This window comes from Leopardus geoffroyi, chromosome B2, assembly GCF_018350155.1.
Source record: "Leopardus geoffroyi isolate Oge1 chromosome B2, O.geoffroyi_Oge1_pat1.0, whole genome shotgun sequence".
In the NCBI taxonomy this organism is placed as follows: Eukaryota; Metazoa; Chordata; class Mammalia; order Carnivora; family Felidae; genus Leopardus; species Leopardus geoffroyi.
In genome coordinates this window covers 98,791,290-98,810,733 of record NC_059332.1, presented here as the reverse complement: position 1 = coordinate 98,810,733, position 19,444 = coordinate 98,791,290, and the positions used below count along the sequence as shown (strand labels likewise).

At 40.7% G+C, this 19,444-nt stretch overlaps 1 protein-coding gene across 5 annotated transcripts in view; it reads left to right on the top strand.

The window, feature by feature from the left end:
• Positions 1 to 202: 202 nt before the first annotated feature.
• The window catches only part of PPIL6 (peptidylprolyl isomerase like 6), a 31,954-nt gene continuing 12,712 nt past the window's right edge, over positions 203 to 19,444 (top strand). For 3 of the 5 annotated variants that reach the window (XR_006717472.1, XM_045499248.1, XM_045499251.1), the window contains exons 1-6: positions 203 to 337; positions 4,229 to 4,324; positions 7,520 to 7,708; positions 10,814 to 10,876; positions 11,014 to 11,161; positions 16,357 to 16,413. Coding sequence is in view for 4 of the 5 variants with exons in the window: in XM_045499248.1 (XP_045355204.1) it covers positions 203 to 337; positions 4,229 to 4,324; positions 7,520 to 7,708; positions 10,814 to 10,876; positions 11,014 to 11,161; positions 16,357 to 16,413 (688 nt within the window). In the remaining variant the exon portion in view is untranslated. The remainder of the gene's footprint in view (positions 338 to 4,228; positions 4,325 to 7,519; positions 7,709 to 10,813; positions 10,877 to 11,013; positions 11,162 to 16,356; positions 16,414 to 19,444) is intronic. The other 2 variants (XM_045499250.1, XM_045499249.1) reach the window with 2 other exon arrangements.

Below are 19,444 nucleotides of genomic sequence, written 5' to 3'. Positions count from 1 at the left end.
ACTCCGTCCCTGGCCTCAGCCGCGCGCGAGCCCTCTCGCCTCTCGCCCGGCTCAGCAGCAACAGGCGCAAAGTTGAGAAAAGACCCGCCCGTCGCCGCCCTCCCCCTCGCGTCCTTCCTCTCAGCAGGCGACGGGGGCGGGGCCGCACGGTTGCCCTGGCGACGCGCAGTGTTTGTGCTCGGAGCAGTCCCCCAGCGCCGCCATGGCTAGCCAGCTGCAGCGCGGGCCGAGGCCTGCCCCATACTGCTCGAAGTCACCGCCCGAGCAGCCGCTGCAGGTGAAGGTGGTGGGGCTCTTCAAAAGCTCCAGCTTTCACATCGCGAAGAGCGCTGCCGAGGTAACCGCGAGAAAACCGCAAGTGCGGATGGCTCTCCCGTCTCCTCGGGCTCGCGCTTCCTGGTGACCCGGGTGGAAGTTCGGGGACGTAGGGAGGTGTCCCTGGCGGCAGCGTCAGTCTGTACCTCCCAGGGGTCAGGGTCGGGTCGGGCGGACGTTCCACTACCAGAACGGCTACCTTTAAAGGGGGATCCGAGCAAAGGAAAATTCAGAATCTTGTTGGAAGGAGGGTAATTGCTATAGACCCACATTTTATTTCCACATTTTTACGTGAATTATAGATTTTAAAAATTCATGAAAAAAATGTTTAAAAATAAGTGATACCGCATAACTACAGATTTTGTTATAAACTCCCTTCCCAAGTTTTTGGAAACTTCATTTGGGAAGGCTTCTTTTCCCTCCTTTAAATTTTCTATAGCAGTTACTGCATTCCAGTCGAATTAGGTGCTTAAGAAATTTCTTAACAAATGACCCACAAGTGCTCTGGAGAATCCAGATATTACTTTGCAAACACACAGACCGATATAAAAGGAAAAACACTTTAAGCAACTGGAAGAATTTGGCTGGGTCAGTAATGGTGCAGCACACCTATTATGCAAATGCAGAAGTATTTAAATATAGAAATGCAGAATTCAGCACATCTCTGGGGTTTGCTCCGGGAATGCCACTGTAGGATTATGCCAAAATCCTCTCCTTCAAAACCCTGCTAGACTCCAGGACCATGCACTATGTTTGTATCTCTCAAAGTATCCAGCCAGATACCTGATACAAAATGTTCTTAAACAGAAGAAATCTTAAGCAATTCCTGCCTTGTTGCCTGCTGTAAGTCCACAGTTAAGAAAAGTTTGTAACTGCATCAAATCAAGAAACAGTAACTGTTTGACCTTAAAACAGCCGGTTATTTTACCAGCAAAATGAGCTTATTTGGTAATAACACAGGAATTGCAATTTGAGACATAATAAGCTATGGCAAACCAAGGGCAATATGGGAGATCAAAGGAGAGGGACATAGGTAAAAGGAAGAAGCTGGTAGGGGCTGCTTTGATAGAAAGGTGAGAGTTCAGGGTGGTTGAATTGTGGTATTATCCTATTGGCCAAGCTTGTTGCAGAGTAAGGAGACATTCTCCCTTTCTTCTGCTGGAATAGTAAAATAGACTTCTTCCTGTAGGGAATGCATGGTGTATCTCTTCCTGACCTACTGTGGTCTGCAATTGAGTGGTGGTAAGGCATGAGAGCTCCCTCTTCTGGCCTCCTGACTCCATTAAGAATTTTTTTTTTTAATTTTTCAATTTATTTTTTCTGAGAGAGAGCGCAAGGGGGAAAGGGGCAAGAGAGAGAGAGGATCTCAAGCAGGTTCCATATTCAGCACAGAGTCCGACATGGGGCTCCATCTCACGACCGGGAGATCATGACCTGAGTCAAAATCAAGAGTGGGATGTTCAACCGACTGAGCCATGCAGGTGCTCTCTGACTCCATTTTAAATGAGGCTTCCTTTATTCAATTTCACAGAAACTAATTTGAGAAGTTGGTGAAGTTTACATCAAGAGGAAGAGAACAAGTGAGAAGTCTGTTTAAATGATACGTGGATCATCAAAATAAATAGAAATTATGGACTGTTAGTTGGGCTGAGGGGATCTATAAAGTTTATGGCTTAAGTTGTATTTAAGGAGTTTGAGGGACTTTTTTCCCTTGTTTTTCTTTAGCTCCTTTTCTGAAGGCACATGTTTTCTGTGCCTGCTCCACACTGTAGAGAAGGTGTTGGCAATTTTTTTTCTGTGAAGCCTAGATATTAAATTATTAGGCCTTCAGGGCCATAGGCTCTCAGTCACAACTACTTGACTGTGTCCTTGTGCAAAATCGGCCACAGACAATATGTAAATGAATGGTGCTTTTTTTTTTTTTAATTTTTTTTTTTTCAACGTTTATTTATTTTTGGGACAGAGAGAGACAGAGCATGAACGGGGGAGGGGCAGAGAGAGAGGGAGACACAGAATCGGAAACAGGCTCCAGGCTCTGAGCCCTCAGCCCAGAGCCTGACGCGGGGCTCGAACTCCCGGACCGGGAGATCGTGACCTGGCTGAAGTCGGACGCTTAACCGACTGCGCCACCCAGGCGCCCCAAATGAATGGTGCTTTTAATAAAAATTAAGGATACTGAAATTTGACTTGCATATGATTTCACATGACATGGAATGATTCTGTTTCAACTGCTTAAAATCTAAAAATTCTTCTTAGCTCTCAAGTCTTACAAAAACAGGCAGTGTGCCAGATTTGGCCTGCTGGCCACAGTTTGCCACACCCTGTTGCAGAGGATACTAAGTCGAGAAAACAATGTCTTTGTTATATTAATAAGATTAATTTTCCCTTTCTTAAGCTTTTGCCTACTGTACCCCTATCTGAATATGAAAACATATGGATGTAAATTCTACTAGTTTATCTTAATAAAGGATCCTTGAATAATTTCTCAACATGATCATTTGGTGAGCAATCCTGAATACCTAATATGCTGACAGAGATTTAGATTTGTGAAGAATAAGTATCACATAGATTCTGTTTTGGATATAGTCTGTTCTAGACACTAAATTATGAAGAAAGTATGATTAAGTATGCTTAATTTGAAAACTACGGGGCTTATTAGTTATTCTAGGTGGTCCCCCAGTTAGAAACACAAGTGCCTCAAACTGAGCATGGATACTGGAACAAAGGACACATCGTCATCTGTTGGTTCGGCAATAGCCTAAGAAGGAAATGACCCAATTGCTATCGCCCTCTTTGGCTCCCCCTGGTCCCAAAGGCAGGATACACTCATGCCCTGGCTCTCTGCCCCTTGGAATATCCACCCCAGATGAAAAATGCCACGCCGGTGTCCTCTTTTAGACCACAGAAGGACCTCTAAGCACCTTCTTTAGTGGAGAAGGAGCCAAGTGCAGTAGCCAGCTGTCCCTTTTCCCTAGTGGACACACCTACTCGGACCCACTCAGCAAGGTGATCCCTAGTGGACACATCTACTCAGACCCACTCAGCAAGGTGAGGCCTAATTGGTATTGCCTTACCTGCCTTCTCTTGCTTTACCCGGAGGCAAAGTGCAACATGTCAGGACTCAAAACTTTTTTTGACAGGAATTGTTAACCAGTATGAACTTTCTCTGATTCATATAGACAAATTAATAAACGTGCTCAATACTTAAAATATTTAATATTTAGTATTCTCTATTGTTGTGGGGTGTAACCACAACAATATCCTTTTGGTCATTCTCTACGTATCAATAAATTAAAATAATAACATTTATTTATTTTAGTTAAAAGTATCTGTAGAGGGAGGAGGTGGGGGTGGGTGAAATAGGTGATGAGCACCAGGTGATGTATGGGACTGCTGAAGCCCTATATTGTACACCTGAAACTAATAAAACACTGTAGTTAAATAAAGTAACATTTTCTTTTCATTAAAAAAAAAGTTTAGATCCACTGAGGTTTAGTAATGATTTAATTTAGGAAAAAACTGGTTCTAAAAGAACATGGCAAATTACAAAACTACTGGCATAAACTCATTTATTTTTTCTTTTGTTCATTCATTTGCTATGTGTGGATGGTCTACTATATGCCAGATGTCAAGGCCAGTGGGGGTACAGGAAAACTAGGATGTAGTCTTGGCCCTCAAGAAGCTTATACTCTAGAAGTGAGACACATAAACCAGAGCCCCAGTGTGAACTGGGTAGTGACTTACTGGAGATCAGCACAGGGGCCTCTGGGAGCAAGCAGGGGGCATCGAAGTCGGACTGTGTGCCTGGGTATCCACTGTATAAAACCTCTCGAAGTCCCCATAAAAATTGGGGGAAAATTATTTCTACTTTAAAAGAGAACTTACTCTATAATTATTCTGTTTTGAAACCTAGAGTCTGAAGAGTAATTATCCAACCAAATTTGAAGATCCTATAATAGTTCCTCTTCAAGAATTTGCATGGGATCAATATCTACAGGAGAAAAAAAGGGTAAAGGATATTTGGGATATGGGAAATGAGCAAAGTTTTGCCTAAATTATTTGCACATTGTTTGGGAAAAACTGAAGCAGTAATTTTAGAGCAACGAGATTTGATTTCTCTAAATCGTACACTTTCCCTAAATCATCTCAATCATTGTACTGGGCTGATTGTAAGAGAAAGCAAAACATTCACAGGATTTTCTTTTGAAAGACAGGTGATAGAGGCGAGTTTTAAACTCTCAATGCTGCTATTTACCCCGCTGATGGTTAGCCTCCTTCCCTGCGCTTCACATACTCACACTGCCCGTGACACCTTGGCACTCTTGGCCCTTCCGTGGAAGGTTTTGGTGGTGGACAGCACAGACACAGCCGAGGGCTGGTGTGGGGCTGTGGCCTACGGGAGCTCCGATGACAGGCACCAGGACCCCACAGGGCAGCCTTGTCCTAATTCAAGCTTTCTTCTCTGCATTCTCCCCAGTAACAGCGCCCTTGGAGAACCTCAGGCCCCAGGGCTAACAGGCTTTGTCCCGGGACAGCAGTTTCCTCCTGGGTGCCAACACTGATCATCTGGTAATGCTGCCTGGAACACGTGACACGAAGGGTTCCAAGGTGGTATGTGGCCCAGCAATACGTCATGTTGGAGCGAGCCTGAAATGGGGCACGCTTCTTGCTTGCCATCCCCGCCCGGTCTCCCTGCCCCACTCCATCTCCCCAGTGGCTGATGAAATCCCATTTCCCCTGACCAGGGCAGTTTTGATTGTTCTGTTCTTTGTTGCACAAGGATGTCCTGTGATCCTGTGGTTATCACATAGTGTTGCTTTATGGGACCACTTCACTGTGCGGTCACAGAAATGCTGCAGGACTGAGTCAAGAATACCATTTGTTAAGTCTCATGCCATTTTCATAGCCATAATACATTTTGATTGGGATTCAGATAGAATAGTAGCCAACACAGTCATATGCCAGGCACTATTCTCTTGACTTATGTATATATTAACTCCAATCCTTACAACAATTAGGGCGACCAGTGGTCCCGGTTTGCCTGGTGCTGAGGGGTTTCCTGTGATGCAGGAATTCAGCGCTAAAGCTGGGACAGTCCTAGACAAACTGGGACAGCTGGTCAGGACAGTTAGTCACCTTGACATAAAACAATTATGTTGTTAAATTTCTATCACCAAACTACCTACACTGCCTACCAGTATCATGCTCTCCACCTACAGGAAAGCCATGATCTCATGCTCTGTGGTCTGCACCCATTCCTCTTATAGAGTCCCACTGTATTCTTAAAGATAGGTGTGGATTTCATTCCATAGTTTCCCTCCATTTTAGCCTGGGTTACTAACCTTGGGATGTTTCGTGTTCTCTTCCTCCAGCTTTTCTCACGAGGCCTGAATGAGGCTTTCTCCATAATCACTGCTGCTTCTTTCCACCTATTCTTTATTGCCTATCCTTCCTTTCTCCCATCTCCCACCCTCATCTCTTGGATACTTGTCACCTTAACCTTCTGTTGTTTCAGGCCAGTTTTTGTCCTTCAATGTAAGCATTGTGCTTTGGGTCATATGTAGTACTTACTTAGCACACTTGAGGTTAGGTCTGAGCTGGAATTAATGCTTCAGCAGAATGTAATGCCACCCTTGAGTGATGGGCTTCTGGGACTTTGGAAAGCCCTTTCTCTCCCCTCCAAAAAAAGGCAGCATCTTATATCTCTGTGCTGGAAAGGCGCAGAAACCACTGGGTCCAGCCCACTGACTTGAAGCAGGTGAGGAGGCCTCCTCATGTACAGAAAACACACAAAGACAAGGCATCTGCACCCCCAGCCTCTGAGTAAAGTGCTCCTTTTACTGCCTTACTCCCACCAGGCTAACTAAATATCCACATTAGCCATACCCAGGCTAAATAAATATCCCTTTTTAAAGTTCTGCATTCTATAATATGTGATAACACTGATAAATCTAAACAGTTTAGGGACTCTTGACCTACAGGCTCTATGAGTAATTTATAGTTCAGCATGAACAAGTTTATTCTTTTCCTCAAACCAGGTTTTGATATGGGCACAGGAATAGGATATGAAATCTGAGAGAAGACGTGGGAGTGCAGCAAATTGGCAAGCTAAAGCAAGCTGTTCCCCCAAACAGCATTTCCCCAAGTGTGGTCTCCAGACCAGCAACGTCAGCATCTCCTGGGATGCCGTTAGACATGCAAATTCTAGGGCCCCATTCCAGATTCAGAAACTTTGGATGGGGCTCAGGAATCTGTAATTCTGCTTGACTGCTAAAATTTGAGAAAAGCTGTCCCAAATTATTTATGCTTTTCCCAGGACTGGCCCTGGGTAATAATAAACCAGATCTCTTCAGAGGGAGCATTACTCAGTGGCCACACACTGGAATTTAGGAGATTGACCATTAGTGTGCAGATGAACACACAAATGCGCTTCATTTTAAGGGGCTTAGCACTTCAAAGTGTTGGCAAACGTGGGCTCTCTCCCTCAGTGCCCCTGGGGTGCACCAGAAATCCCCCAGGAGGCATTTCCTCACCCTGACCCCTCTCCCTCAAAAAAGCATTCTTTTCATCCTTGATACTGAAAATCATGTATTACTCAGAGCTCCAAGCCTTTCCAAGTATACACACAGTAAAATGTACTTCACAAATGAAGCCAGAGACTGCATTTTGTTTTCAAGTTAACGTAACAAGTATGCTATGCACATAGATTTTTATTACCAGATAACAATCTACGTTCTATGCGTGTACCATTTAAAAAAAATTTTTTTTTAAAGTTTATATATTTTGAGAGAGAAAGAGAGCTGGTAAGGGGCAGAGAGAGAATTCCAATCAGGCTCCATGCTGTCAGTGCAGAGCCTGGTGCGGGGCTTGAACTCACGAACTGTGAGATCATGACCTGAGCCAAAATTAAGAATAGGATGCTTAACCAACTGAGCCACCCAAGTGCTGTTAAATTTTTTTTTTTTTTTAACTGTACCATTTTTAACACTACTTTTAGGCCATTTTTTTGCTTTCAGTGATGTCAGATTTTTAAAAATGTTCTTAAGTTCTATTTGAGAACAAAATTCTAAAAGATGGCAAAAAAATTATTTTTTTAAAGATTAGGCTATAGAGTCAATCCCAAGCTCTGGCTTATGGGTTCAGCAAGGTTGGTTGCCTCCCCTCCCCCTCTGCCAATACAGCTTTTTATCCTTTTTCTTTATAGGAACTCAAGAATGAGATCTGGGAGTATTCTTCCTACGTGATGTGTTTTGTTAATGATCAGTTCCTGGGTGATGCATTTGATCTTCAGAAATGGGCTCACAAGATGTGGGATGTAGTTGATTTTAAGCCCCCTGCACTTTATGAGGCTCTTACTGTGGATTATTCTGCTAAATTCTTAAGAGACACCAAGGCAAGTTACACTAATTTTTAAAGAAAAATAGTGGAATCTCTGACCATTTATATTGATTCAGCACTAATTACTGATATCCTAACGAAGGAATATAAACAGTAGGAGACTAGGTTTTAAGTTCTCAATGACCTCTAATCCAACTGCAAAGGATTATATATAATATTACAGGGTTTGGCTCAGCGGTGTGTAAAGCAAGCATATCTTACAGCATGCAAACTGCAGGGAGTGCGGGAGAAGCATCCCTGTTCAAACATTTCTATTCCGCATTAGAGATTTATATGCGTTGATTATCCATTTTAAAACATAAAGACACCTCCCCCTGCTTCAGAGAAGGTAGAGCTTACCATCCATTCACGCTTAGTATGAAAAAATTTAATTAGTACCTTCTAACACCTAACTGAGAGGTACTGCACTAACAGAAGGGGAAGTTTGAGAAGAAAGGTGACATTTTAAAGCATGACAAGTTGGCAAGAGCTGGACCAGGCAGGCTATGGCCCTAGGGGGGTTTCCAATGGCAAAGGACAGTCATGAAGCTTAAGGTCCAGGAGAGTGAGAGACAGACATCAGGGTGGAATGACAACAGAGGTAAAAGCACTTGGTAATTTTGCTCAGAAACTCTGTTATAGCAACAAGCACCACATGCTGAAGATCATTTCATGCTCATAGATGCCTGTGCCCACAGAAAGGCCCAGTGCTAGGATTTTACAGTGCCAAGCTGTAAAAAGGCAAAGACCTTGTTTTGTTTATCCTCACTTAACTGTACTGCCTCAAACACAATCTGAAACATAGTATAAGCTCAGGGAATGTCTGGCTGAACATAACAATGCACTTGGAAAATACTAGAAACTGCGGGTTATGGGAAGGAATTTAATGCTCACAGCAGGACAAGGGTCCCAAAGGACAAGGTTCTAAAAGTGCATGGTATGTTCAGGGAATGGCAGGGGACAGCAAGGAGGCCTGATTAATAGGAAATGAGGCTGGGAAAATGAGAGTATCAGTCACCAACAATACCAAACTACTTTGATTAACTTCAGGGAAAAAAAGGTATGCCTTGAAAGGATATTGGTAACCTCACAATCGGCAGGAAAGCCAAAGAACCAGGTTTTGGGAAACAACAGGAAAACGTGGCCTGAGTCTCATCCCAGAAATGTGCAACTTGGATGCAGTTGCATCCCGACTGGCCCTGGGTTCACACTGCCACCTTCACGGAGAATTACTTCTCAACTGCTGTCTTTGCATCACTCCCTGAGATCCAAGGCCCCAGGCAGGAGCACCTGACTAATCCAGCCCAGATCATATCCCCATAGCTCAGCTCTCACAGAGTGAGGAGAGGGAGAATCTGGCGCCTTCAGTGTCTTTAGGGCATAGTGGGTCCCTGTAAGACATTCCCTAAATAGGAAAGGTATTTAAATGTTAAGGAGGGGAAAAAAACAAAAACATCCACTAAAGAAAGGTTGAACTTACTGTCCATTCTGAACTAAGGAGTTAGATTTTTTTCTAGAAGAAAGTTGAGCCAACAGAACTTTTCATAAAGAGTATGACATAATCTTTGCTTTTTAAGAAAAAGCTTTAGGGCAAAAATGGGGTGGAATGGGGAAAGCTTGGTGGCAGGTTGGCCACTTGGAACACTGCTATAGTAATGTGGGCTAGAGATAGTAACAGCCTGAATTAACGGCAGTGAGGAAGGAGGACCTAGATTCCAGAGAAAATCCTTAAATTTTTTGTGCAGAGGTGAGCTTTTTCATGCTGCAGGGACTTGTTTAGTTCTGGGTTGGAATGATATAGGAGACAATTATGTTGGCATGTTTGGCTGCTAGGTGACATTACCTGGTAGTGTGCTCATTTGCTCTTTCATTAGAATTTTCAGAATTATCTACTCTTGACAACTGCATAAAGATAATATAGTGACACAGAGGGAAGTTTAGTGATGCCTGAATGGACTTACCCATTTCATCAATCAGTCGTAATTTCCAATACATCATCTTTTCTCCCAAGCCCATGAAGTTTGCTATATTATGCCTCATAATAAAGTTATGATATTCTTTTATAACTCAGAAATTGTAGTACAGAAGCTGGGAGGCACAAAAAACTTAAAATTATAATTGCTATGGATGTAATACTTCATTCCTGGAGGCCAGATAGCACAATATTAATGCAGTCTTTTAATTAAAAAAAAAAAAAAGGTTAAAATGACATAAAGTAGTGACAGTGATATCCTAAAAACTGATTTCATCTATGTTTCCTAGACTCTTAAGAAATACGGCAGGGTAAGTTATGTAGCTTGTTAAATCAGGTGGCATTTTTGTGCATGAGAATGGTGCCCAAGATCTAGAATGTATCCAATTAGATGTCCTCTGCTCTGCAAATTAATGCTACCACGATGGAGACTGGTGTTTTCATTTTAGATGCTCCGTTGTAGAGCTAGACGAGGTCACACAAATGTTAGCTGTCTCTACCAGAAAGATGTCAATTGAAAATAAGAGCTGGGGGCATCTGGGAACATAAGGACAGGACTGAAATAACGCCAAAGAAAGCACAGCATATTCTCTTCCCTTCCCCTGATAACCATACCTCCTATGTATATGGTGCCTCTGTTTTCCCACTCAGAAAGGATGTGTTCTGGCTTTGGTTAGCTAATCTGTGCTGACTCTGGAAATCCAGAACATACAGTAACCAAATCCATGGCAATCACATTGGATGTTTCCCAAAATTACTCAGAATAGAAAATTCCCAGTCTGTTTCTTTTTCCAAAGGGACCAACTAGCGTTCCTTCCTCCACCTAGCTTACACAGTAGGGTATATCTAGGCTACATGTTCTCAGTCTGGTGTGACAGGTTAATGTGACACAAAGCTTCCCTACCAAAGGGTTTTAACAAGTGTATTATTTAGGTTGTAAAGACTTGATGTAATCAAATGAAACAAACTTCTAAAAAAAAAAAAAAGAAACTTCTTTGAGTCATTCTTTTAACTTTGCTGTTACCTTTCTCTGTTAATGCTTTTGAAATCTTATCACTGAAAGCATTATTTTGTGGTATTTTTGGTCATTTCTAAAACTTTCTTCCAAGACATTGACCTGCATTACCTTTTTCTCCCTAATTTTAATAGCATGGTTTTGTGTTCTTGGACATTTCTATTGATTTTCATCCAATTGGAAGGTTGGTTTTTGAGGTAAGAGGTTTTTTTGTTGTTCTTTCTTTCTTTATTTTTGTTGTTGATTTTTTAATAAGTGGGGGATGGATGTAGGAATCTGTCACTGTCAAAATATTAAATATTTAATCTTTGAAACCTTGTATCTTTATTTGTAGCTATACTATGATGCATGTCCCAAAACATGTAGAAACTTTCAGATCTTGTGCACAGGAAAAGCAGGGTATTCTCAGCGTGGCATCAAGCTACATTACATGGGTTCAATTTTTCATCGAATAGTACAGAATGGTTGGATACAAGGAGGAGGTAAGTTTAAAATCTTAAATGCAATTTAATTGCAATGTGAAATCAGAATGTCTAAAGTTGTATTTACCGACCTTTGTGAAATGCATATAGAATTAGATATATTTAATATTAGACATTGGATATATTGAAAGGGTATTTTATTGGCCAAATGATTAAGATATTCATATTCTTTTTAAAAATGCCCCAAGTTTTGAAATAAACCAATCTAAAGTTTTGTCACCCAGAATATTCCAAATTAAAAGGGTTAAGGTTAAGCTCTTGATTTTGGCTCAGGTCATCATGTCATGGGTTCATGAGTTCGAGCCCCACATCAGGCTCCTCGCTGGCAGTGTGGAGCCTGCTTGGGATTCTCTCTCTCTCTGCCTCTCCCCAACTTGCACATGCATGTGCATGTGAGTATTCTCTCTCAAAATAAATACACTTAGAAAAAAGTGGTATAAGAAAAATAACACTTTTAAAAAATATTTTTTTTTATTTTGAGAGACAGAGAGAGAGACAGAGAGAGAGAGACAGAGAGAGAGAGAGAGAGAGAGAGAGAGAGAGAGAGAAGGAGGGGCAGGGAGAGAGGAAGAGAATCCCAAGCAGGCTCCGCACTGTCAGCTCAGAGCCCAACACAGGACTCGATCTCAGGAACCACAAGATCATGACCTGAGTGGAAATCAAGAGTCAGAGGCTTAACCAAGGGAGCCACCCAGGTGCCCCAGGAAGAGAACATTTCTAAAATCAAAATATAGGGAGGCCTGGCTGGCTCAGTCATAGAGCATGCAACTCTTGACCTCAGGGTCATGAGTTCAAGCCCCACACTGCCCAGTGGGGCCTACTTAAAAAATCAAAATATAATTTTAAATGCTCACCTAAATTAATAGGAGTACTTAGAAAATACAGTGATTTTAAAAGACATTCTAAAGGTAGGAATTTGAAAAAAGAAAGGAAAACAAATTTTTTCTTATCAAAAATGTTATGTTGTTACAAAGTCAAATTAAGAGTGAAAGCATTTTGGTCTCCATTTTTGCTTTCTTTTCAGATCAATCCTTTGACTTCACACAGACTAGGTTTCTGACTAACAGCACAAAATTAAATTTTCGAGGCCTTTTGGGAGGTATCCTTTTGGGAACAATCAGGCAGCAATTTAAAAATAATTGGCTTAGTGTGTAAGGAGATTTGCTTGAATTTGATGAAATACGCAGAGGCTTAAATTAATAATGTTTATTTTTCTACAATCTGGAACATTCTGAGACTGATGAGAAAAATTTAGATTTAATCCAAGCATTCGTAGGTAAATCAACTATTTTCCCTCAGTTTCTCTATAATGAAATCACATCACCCATATTGTTATCTAACCTCATTATTTTCCCTCCTTCTCTGCCTCTCTCCCCTCCCTCCCTCCCTCTCTCTCCCTATCTATCTATCTATGTCAGTAAACATAAACATATACAGTTTTTAGGGTCTACCTAAGTTTTCATCATCATATATGTTCAAAAACATATACAGTTTTTAGGGTCTACCTAAGTTTCATCATGAAACTAAGGTTTCATCATAAACCAACTTATAGTTGGCCTTTGAACAGTAAGGGGTTTGAACTGTAGGGGTCCACTTAAACACAGATTTTTTTTTACAGCACAGTGCTATAAATATATTTTCTCTTCCCTATGATTTTCTTAACATTTTGTATCCTCTAACTCACTTTATTATAAGAATACAGCATATAATACATATAACACACAAAATATATGTTAATTGTCTTTATATTATGAGCAAGGCTTCCAGTCAACAGTAGACTATTAATAGTTAAGTGGGTCTTAATATCTGGGTCTCCTGAAACTTAATTTAGTGTTGCCTATTATGTGCTGGGCTCTCAGATGCTATGTTCTTTGTTGTTTTATTTTTGGGTTTTGGTTAGAGGTGCCCCCTCCCGCTCCCGAGCCCCAGAGCAAGATTTGGGAAATGTAGGTCATGTTACTTGTTTGTTTACTTATTTGAAATACAATTTCCAAATAGTAAAATGCACAGATCATGATTTCAAATAATGAGGCAGCAATGTTAAGGACGTTTGGAAACAAATGCTGATTACTAGATTCAAATCCACCTGATACATACAAGTTGTGTACCACTTGGTACTTAGCCACTTAGCATCTCTGAATCAGTTTCTTAATCATAAAATGGGGAAAACTATAATATCACAGGATGTGATGAGGATTCAGTGACATGGTATATCAGGAGTACCAAGCTCTATAAACGTTGTCCTTTCACATATCGGATACCCAGAGGGCTGTGCGGAGAATTTTGGAATATGGGAGCTAAATGTGGTTTTATGCTGTGCCTAAGCATGCTTCCCGACGCTACGGCTTGCCCGATGGGACCAGCAGGGCCTACATGGTCTGCACTGCCCCCAGCCTCATCCCATCTTCTGACATCTCCCCTAGCTCTGCTCCACACACTGGCCTCCTTGCTGTTTCTTAAGCACATCAAGGATACTTGTGCCTGAGGTCTTCTGCTGTTTCTTCTGCCTGGGACACAGCCCACCCAACTATGCCTCCAGATGGCCCCTTGCTTCAATTTCCTATCTGTTTCGGATTTTTGCCCAGACTTCATCTCAGCAAGGACTTACCTGACCATCCTATTTAGAATGGCCACTTTCCAATCCACACAGGTCTCTGCACCCCCTTCCCTGCTGCTCTCCTAGCCTCTTTTTGTTTTTTTAATCTTTATTTATTTTTGAGAGAGATAGTGGGGGAGGGGCAGAGAGAAAGGGTGACAGAGGATCCAAAGAGGGCTCTGAACTGTCAGCGCAGACCCCGATATAGGGCTCTAACCCACAAACCGTGAGACCTTGACCTGAGCCAAGTCAGATGCTTAACCAATTGAGCCACTCAGGCGCCCCTTATTTTTATTTTTACAATCAAGTATTTTATTTTTTCTTCATAGCACTTTTCATCACTGGACATACTACTACATATTTCCTAGAGAATTTGTTTAGTGTCTGTTTATCTTCACTAGACTATAAGTAAGTTCCATAAGGGCAGAGGATTTTATCTATTTTGTTCGCTGTTCTATCCCTGGGTTCCAGATTGGGGCCTGGTATACTATATATAGGTGCTTAAAAAATATCTGTTGAAAGACTGAATGAATAAATGAGTAGATAAACCGGAAGCATACATTCTATTCATTTCTAAAGTACAAAGTGAGAGAAGATATCAGTTGTGAAGCCACTCTGAGGGAGATTCTCTGTGGCTCCCATAAGGCCCACTGTCTTCCGAAGGAGCTCTTGAGATATAGTTTAATACATTTTATCATCACAGTCATCATCATCATATTAAATATAATGATGGAGAAGATGATGATAATGAGAAAATGCACCCCATTAGCATGCAAGGCTGCACAATAATGGCCACTGATGAATGAGCAGGATGCTCTGCCAGGCAGTGCACTAAGTGCTATGAGTAGAACATGTATTTGTTTAGTCCTCAGAATTAACTGGGAGGCACTTACCATTATTCCTGTCTATACAGATGACGAAACAGGCTTGGAAAAGGTAACATCAAGATTTAAATCAAAATCATCTGATTTTATTTATTTCTTTTTTCTTTTTGAGAGAGAGAGAGAGAGAGAGAGCGCGCGCAAGTGGCAGGGGCAGAGAGAGAGGGAGACAAAGAATCCCAAACAGGCTCCACGATGTCAGCATGGAGCCCAACGTGGGGTTTGACCTCACGACCAGGATCATGACCTGAGCTGAAATCAAGAGTCAGATGCTTTGCTTAAACTGACTGAGCCATCCAGGAGCCCCATCATCTGATTTTAAAGTTTACTTTGAACCACACTCTGCATTGCTGAATTTTTTGTCAGAAGTACAGAAATAACATAAGATATATAAGGCTGAATTCAAGTATTGACTAAAGTGGTGTCAATATAAAATATTTACCTGGGAGATGTGAAGAAAAGGGCAAGAGGAATGGGCAAAGGATGTTCAAGTGAGATTAGTAAGGGTGGGGAACCACACGCAGATTTGTCTGAGCGAAGCAAACTCTAAGATCTGAAGGAATTGGTGCTGGGGGACCCTCAACTTCTCCATTTCTGGATTTAGCCTTCAGCCACTGCAGAGATACTCTCAGAGATACCTGAGAGGTACTGAGGGCTCTGGAGTGAATCATGAGGGGAGTATCAGACGGAGGAAAGTTGAAGACTTCAGGCTTAACGTGAACTTCTGAGCCCATTTTGTGAATGTAATTTAAATGCTGCATGCCTGTACTGAATAAATTATCTCCATATGCTTGCTGTTGCATCCGATTGTTAAAAAAAACAGCACGCTTTTATACGGTAAATCACTCACACTGAGTTAAAATGGCACAGTCTTTCAACAGATACGTATTGTACACTGTACTCAAGGAGGGTGAATGAGAGAGGGGAAGAAGTAAAGAGGGGCTGATGGGGGAGCTGGATATGCAGAGCTCAGAGAACTTTATTTCCACCAAGAGTCTGATATTTGCATTAGTCAGCTTTGTTTCCCTTTTAGTTGTAAATAGAGAAAAAGTAACTTGTGCATGGAGGATGTTTATAGCAGGAGCGCTGACTAAGGCAAAATATGTACATGGTACATATACTGCAAAATGAGACATAACAAATACTTTAAAAAATACCCACTTCATTATATTATAAAGGAACTTCATTTCCAAAATACTGGCTAAATAAATGAATGATCATTCTAGGGTTCCAAGGAATGAAAATTTGAACACTGATTATTTTCACAGCAACTATTTTTATTCCTGTTCCAAAAAGACCTTATTGTTCCTATTCCATTCTCTCAGTTTCATCTTTCCATTATCCTTAAAAGCAAGATGGACTATGGAACTATGGAATAACCCGTGGAGCAAGCAGAATTTCTATGAACACACTTCCTTTTAAATTGAGGCCACAACTGTAATTGAATACTTCATCATTTCAAAGGTTTTGCATTATAATTTAACCTACCTGAGAGAGTTATTATCAGGGGGAAAAATAAGATCACGAATGTTAAAATGCTTACAAAATAGGAGTGAAAGCGTTATAGTAATATTTTCATGGTGTAGGTATTGAACAGTTATGTATAACTTACTCTAGTCACTGGTATAAGTGGAATCATAATTTAAAGCACACCCCCACCATTACTATGCTCTATTTTAGTCTCAAAATTCTGATGTTTGTTTATTGTTATTTCTCAGATATAGTAGCTGGAAAAGGAGATGATGGCGAGTCGATTTATGGACCAACATTTGAAGGTCTGTATCTTTAAATCTGTCAGTCATGTATCAGCTGATAATTCAAATCTAACAAGACTGGACAGTTCAAACTCCAAATAAGATGGTGTTTGAGGTAACATGCTAAATTATATTATTCCATTAGGACAAATTCCTAGAATCAGTATTGTATGGTCAAAGGGAATTTATAATTTTTAAGGCTTGTAATTTGCCATGCTCATACCCAGAATTTGGTACTTTGATAATCGTCCCATTAAGACTGCTACTGGGGATCCTGGGAAGCTGGTAATGGTGATGGCATAGTTTTTGAATTTTTTGAAATTCCAACATAAAAACAGATCACATAAGTAGATAGAAAAACTAAAGACCCATGGATAACACTTACAACAAAACTAGGTGACAATGTATCCACATGAATTCTTAAATACAAACAGATGAGGACAAACTACCAACAGCTACGAAATCTGCATGGCGTCAGGGTCTGTGTGGGAGAAAGCAGGACATCCAATAGAGGTGAAAACAGGAGAACCCCAAAATAGCCAGCAGTGGGTGAGTGCAAGGGGTCCCTAGTAAGATTTGAGAGGCTGGAGCAGCCTAACCTCTCTGAACTCTGGAAACTGATCTGGAAGGGCACTCTTCCAGGACAGGTCCACAATAAGGAGGAGGTGCCATGAATGGAATCAGAGTCATGCAGGATACAGGGACAACGGGGACAGAGCCAGGAAATGTCAAAGAGCAAGCTGCCATTCTTCTGAACACTACATGAAAACAACACAAGAGGGAGCTTTGTGAAGGTAGAAAAGCTACCTCCCTTCTAAAACCACGCCTCCTTCTAAACGTTTAGGAATCCTAATTTTACATAAAAATAGGCAACAGAAATTTCAGGATTATTAGAAGAAGTAAAAGAGAATAAGGAGTATAGGAACATCACTATGGATAATAAAAATACACTGGAAAAACATGCTCAAAAAACAGATCAAAACTGTAAAAATTTTAGGGTTAGCCAGAAGACATTGAGAATAGGATACAAGACAGAAAAACTCATAAATAAGATTTAGAAAAACTTAGACATGAGGTTACAGAACTAGGAAAGAATTAACAGTAAAAGAAAATTTCAGAAATAAACAAACTAGAAGGACCATATGCCAAAGAAACATGACTAATATGTGTCTTAAAAGAAGTAAAAAGTAGAAGGAGGGATTTTTTTTTTTAACAAGAAGAAATGAAGAAAAAAAATACACAAGAAAGTGACAAAAAGGAAAGCTATAAAGAGGAGATCCAACATAGAGATGATAAGTATCCCAAAAGAATTAAACAAATACACAGGAATAGAACAAATATTAAGAATTAATATTGAAAAAAACTGTAGTGAATTTTAAAAGGATTTGATGTTCTACCTTGGGTTTTGGTGTTGGTTCCACAGCTATACACAACGAACTGTCAAAATGCATCAACGTGAACATGTAAGATTTATGCATTTGATTGTATGTTTATACCTCAAGTAAAACTATATACATAAAAACTAGGGGTGCCTGGGCGGCTCAGTTGGTTAAGCATCTGACTTCAGCTCGGTCATGACCTCACAGTTCATGAGTTCAAGCCCCGTGTTGAGCTCTGGGGCTCTGTGCTTACTGTTCAGAGCCTCGAGCCTGCTTTAGGTTCTGTGTCTCCCCCACTCTCTCTGCCCTTTTCCCCGCTTGCATGCTCTCTCTCTTGCTCTCTCAAAAATAAATAAACACTTAAAAAATATATATGTATAAAAACTTGACACTACTTACTGAAAGAGAACATTGCCACCTGGTAATATTAAACCAGAACAACCAACACTAAGACATATTTATTAACATCATTGGACAGTTCAGAAAGTAAAAATTCTTTGGGCAGCTAGGCAAAAAAAGCAAGTGATTTACAAGGGAAAGCAAAGTAGGTTATCATATTCTTTGACATCATATTATTATGCCACAAGAAAATGGAGTAATATACTCATGATGTTCAAGGAAAGGAAATGTGAGCTAACGATTTTATATCTAGCCAAACAATCTGAATTACAAAGGGCACACATACTTTTCAATATGTAAAACTTTAGAGAATAATGTTGTCACAATCCCTTCCTGATCTTGAGGAATCGACAGTAAAATGAGTTTCACACAAACAAATTGTAAGAGAGATCTTGACATAAGGATTGGTGACAAGCAGTAATCATAGCGACTTGTGAAACTAAAATTTAGTGAGGCATAAAGGGTGAGAGTATCACACGTAATGACTGAATCTGTAGTGTACCTTTTTTAAAAAAATTTTTTTTTTCAATGTTTATTTATTTTTTTGGGACAGAGAGAGACAGAGCATGAACGGGGGAGGGGCAGAGAGAGAGGGAGACACAGAATCGGAAACAGGCTCCAGGCTCTGAGCCATCAGCCCAGAGCCTGACGCGGGGCTCGAACTCACGGACCGTGAGATCGTGACCTGGCTGAAGTCGGACGCTTAACCGACTGCGCCACCCAGGCGCCCCTGTAGTGTACCTTTTTAAAACTGGAAGAAAGTGGGAGAATATATGCAAAAAACTGCTTTAACTATTTTCAGTAATTATACTGGTGATGGTATTATTTATTAATATTGTTATTCTGAGACTGTTGTATGTGTAATATGGAAAAAGTAAGTAATTATAAAATACTCTAATTTCACCGTTTTGTATGTCCTTGAGAATTAGGATTTTCAATGTGGACGAAGGGAGACACAAATGAAATATGATAGAAGCTAATAAGTAAAATATTCTGTATTGGAAATACCAGTTTAAAATCATGCAGTACATATCTACATATGTAGGTCTGTCCACTGAACTGGTCTACAATGACCAACCTAGTAGCCTTCTACATTCCTAGCATTTAGATTGTTGTTTTGAAATGTCACTTCTCCACTTAAAGAAACCAGGGCTCCTGGGAGAAATGGCAGATTCCAGTTCCGGGACAGGAAATTACAAAATGAGCCTGGAACCTCATGTTCAGTCATGCTATCATCAGATAGCAAGAAAGCTATTAAAGATTTACTAGGGTCA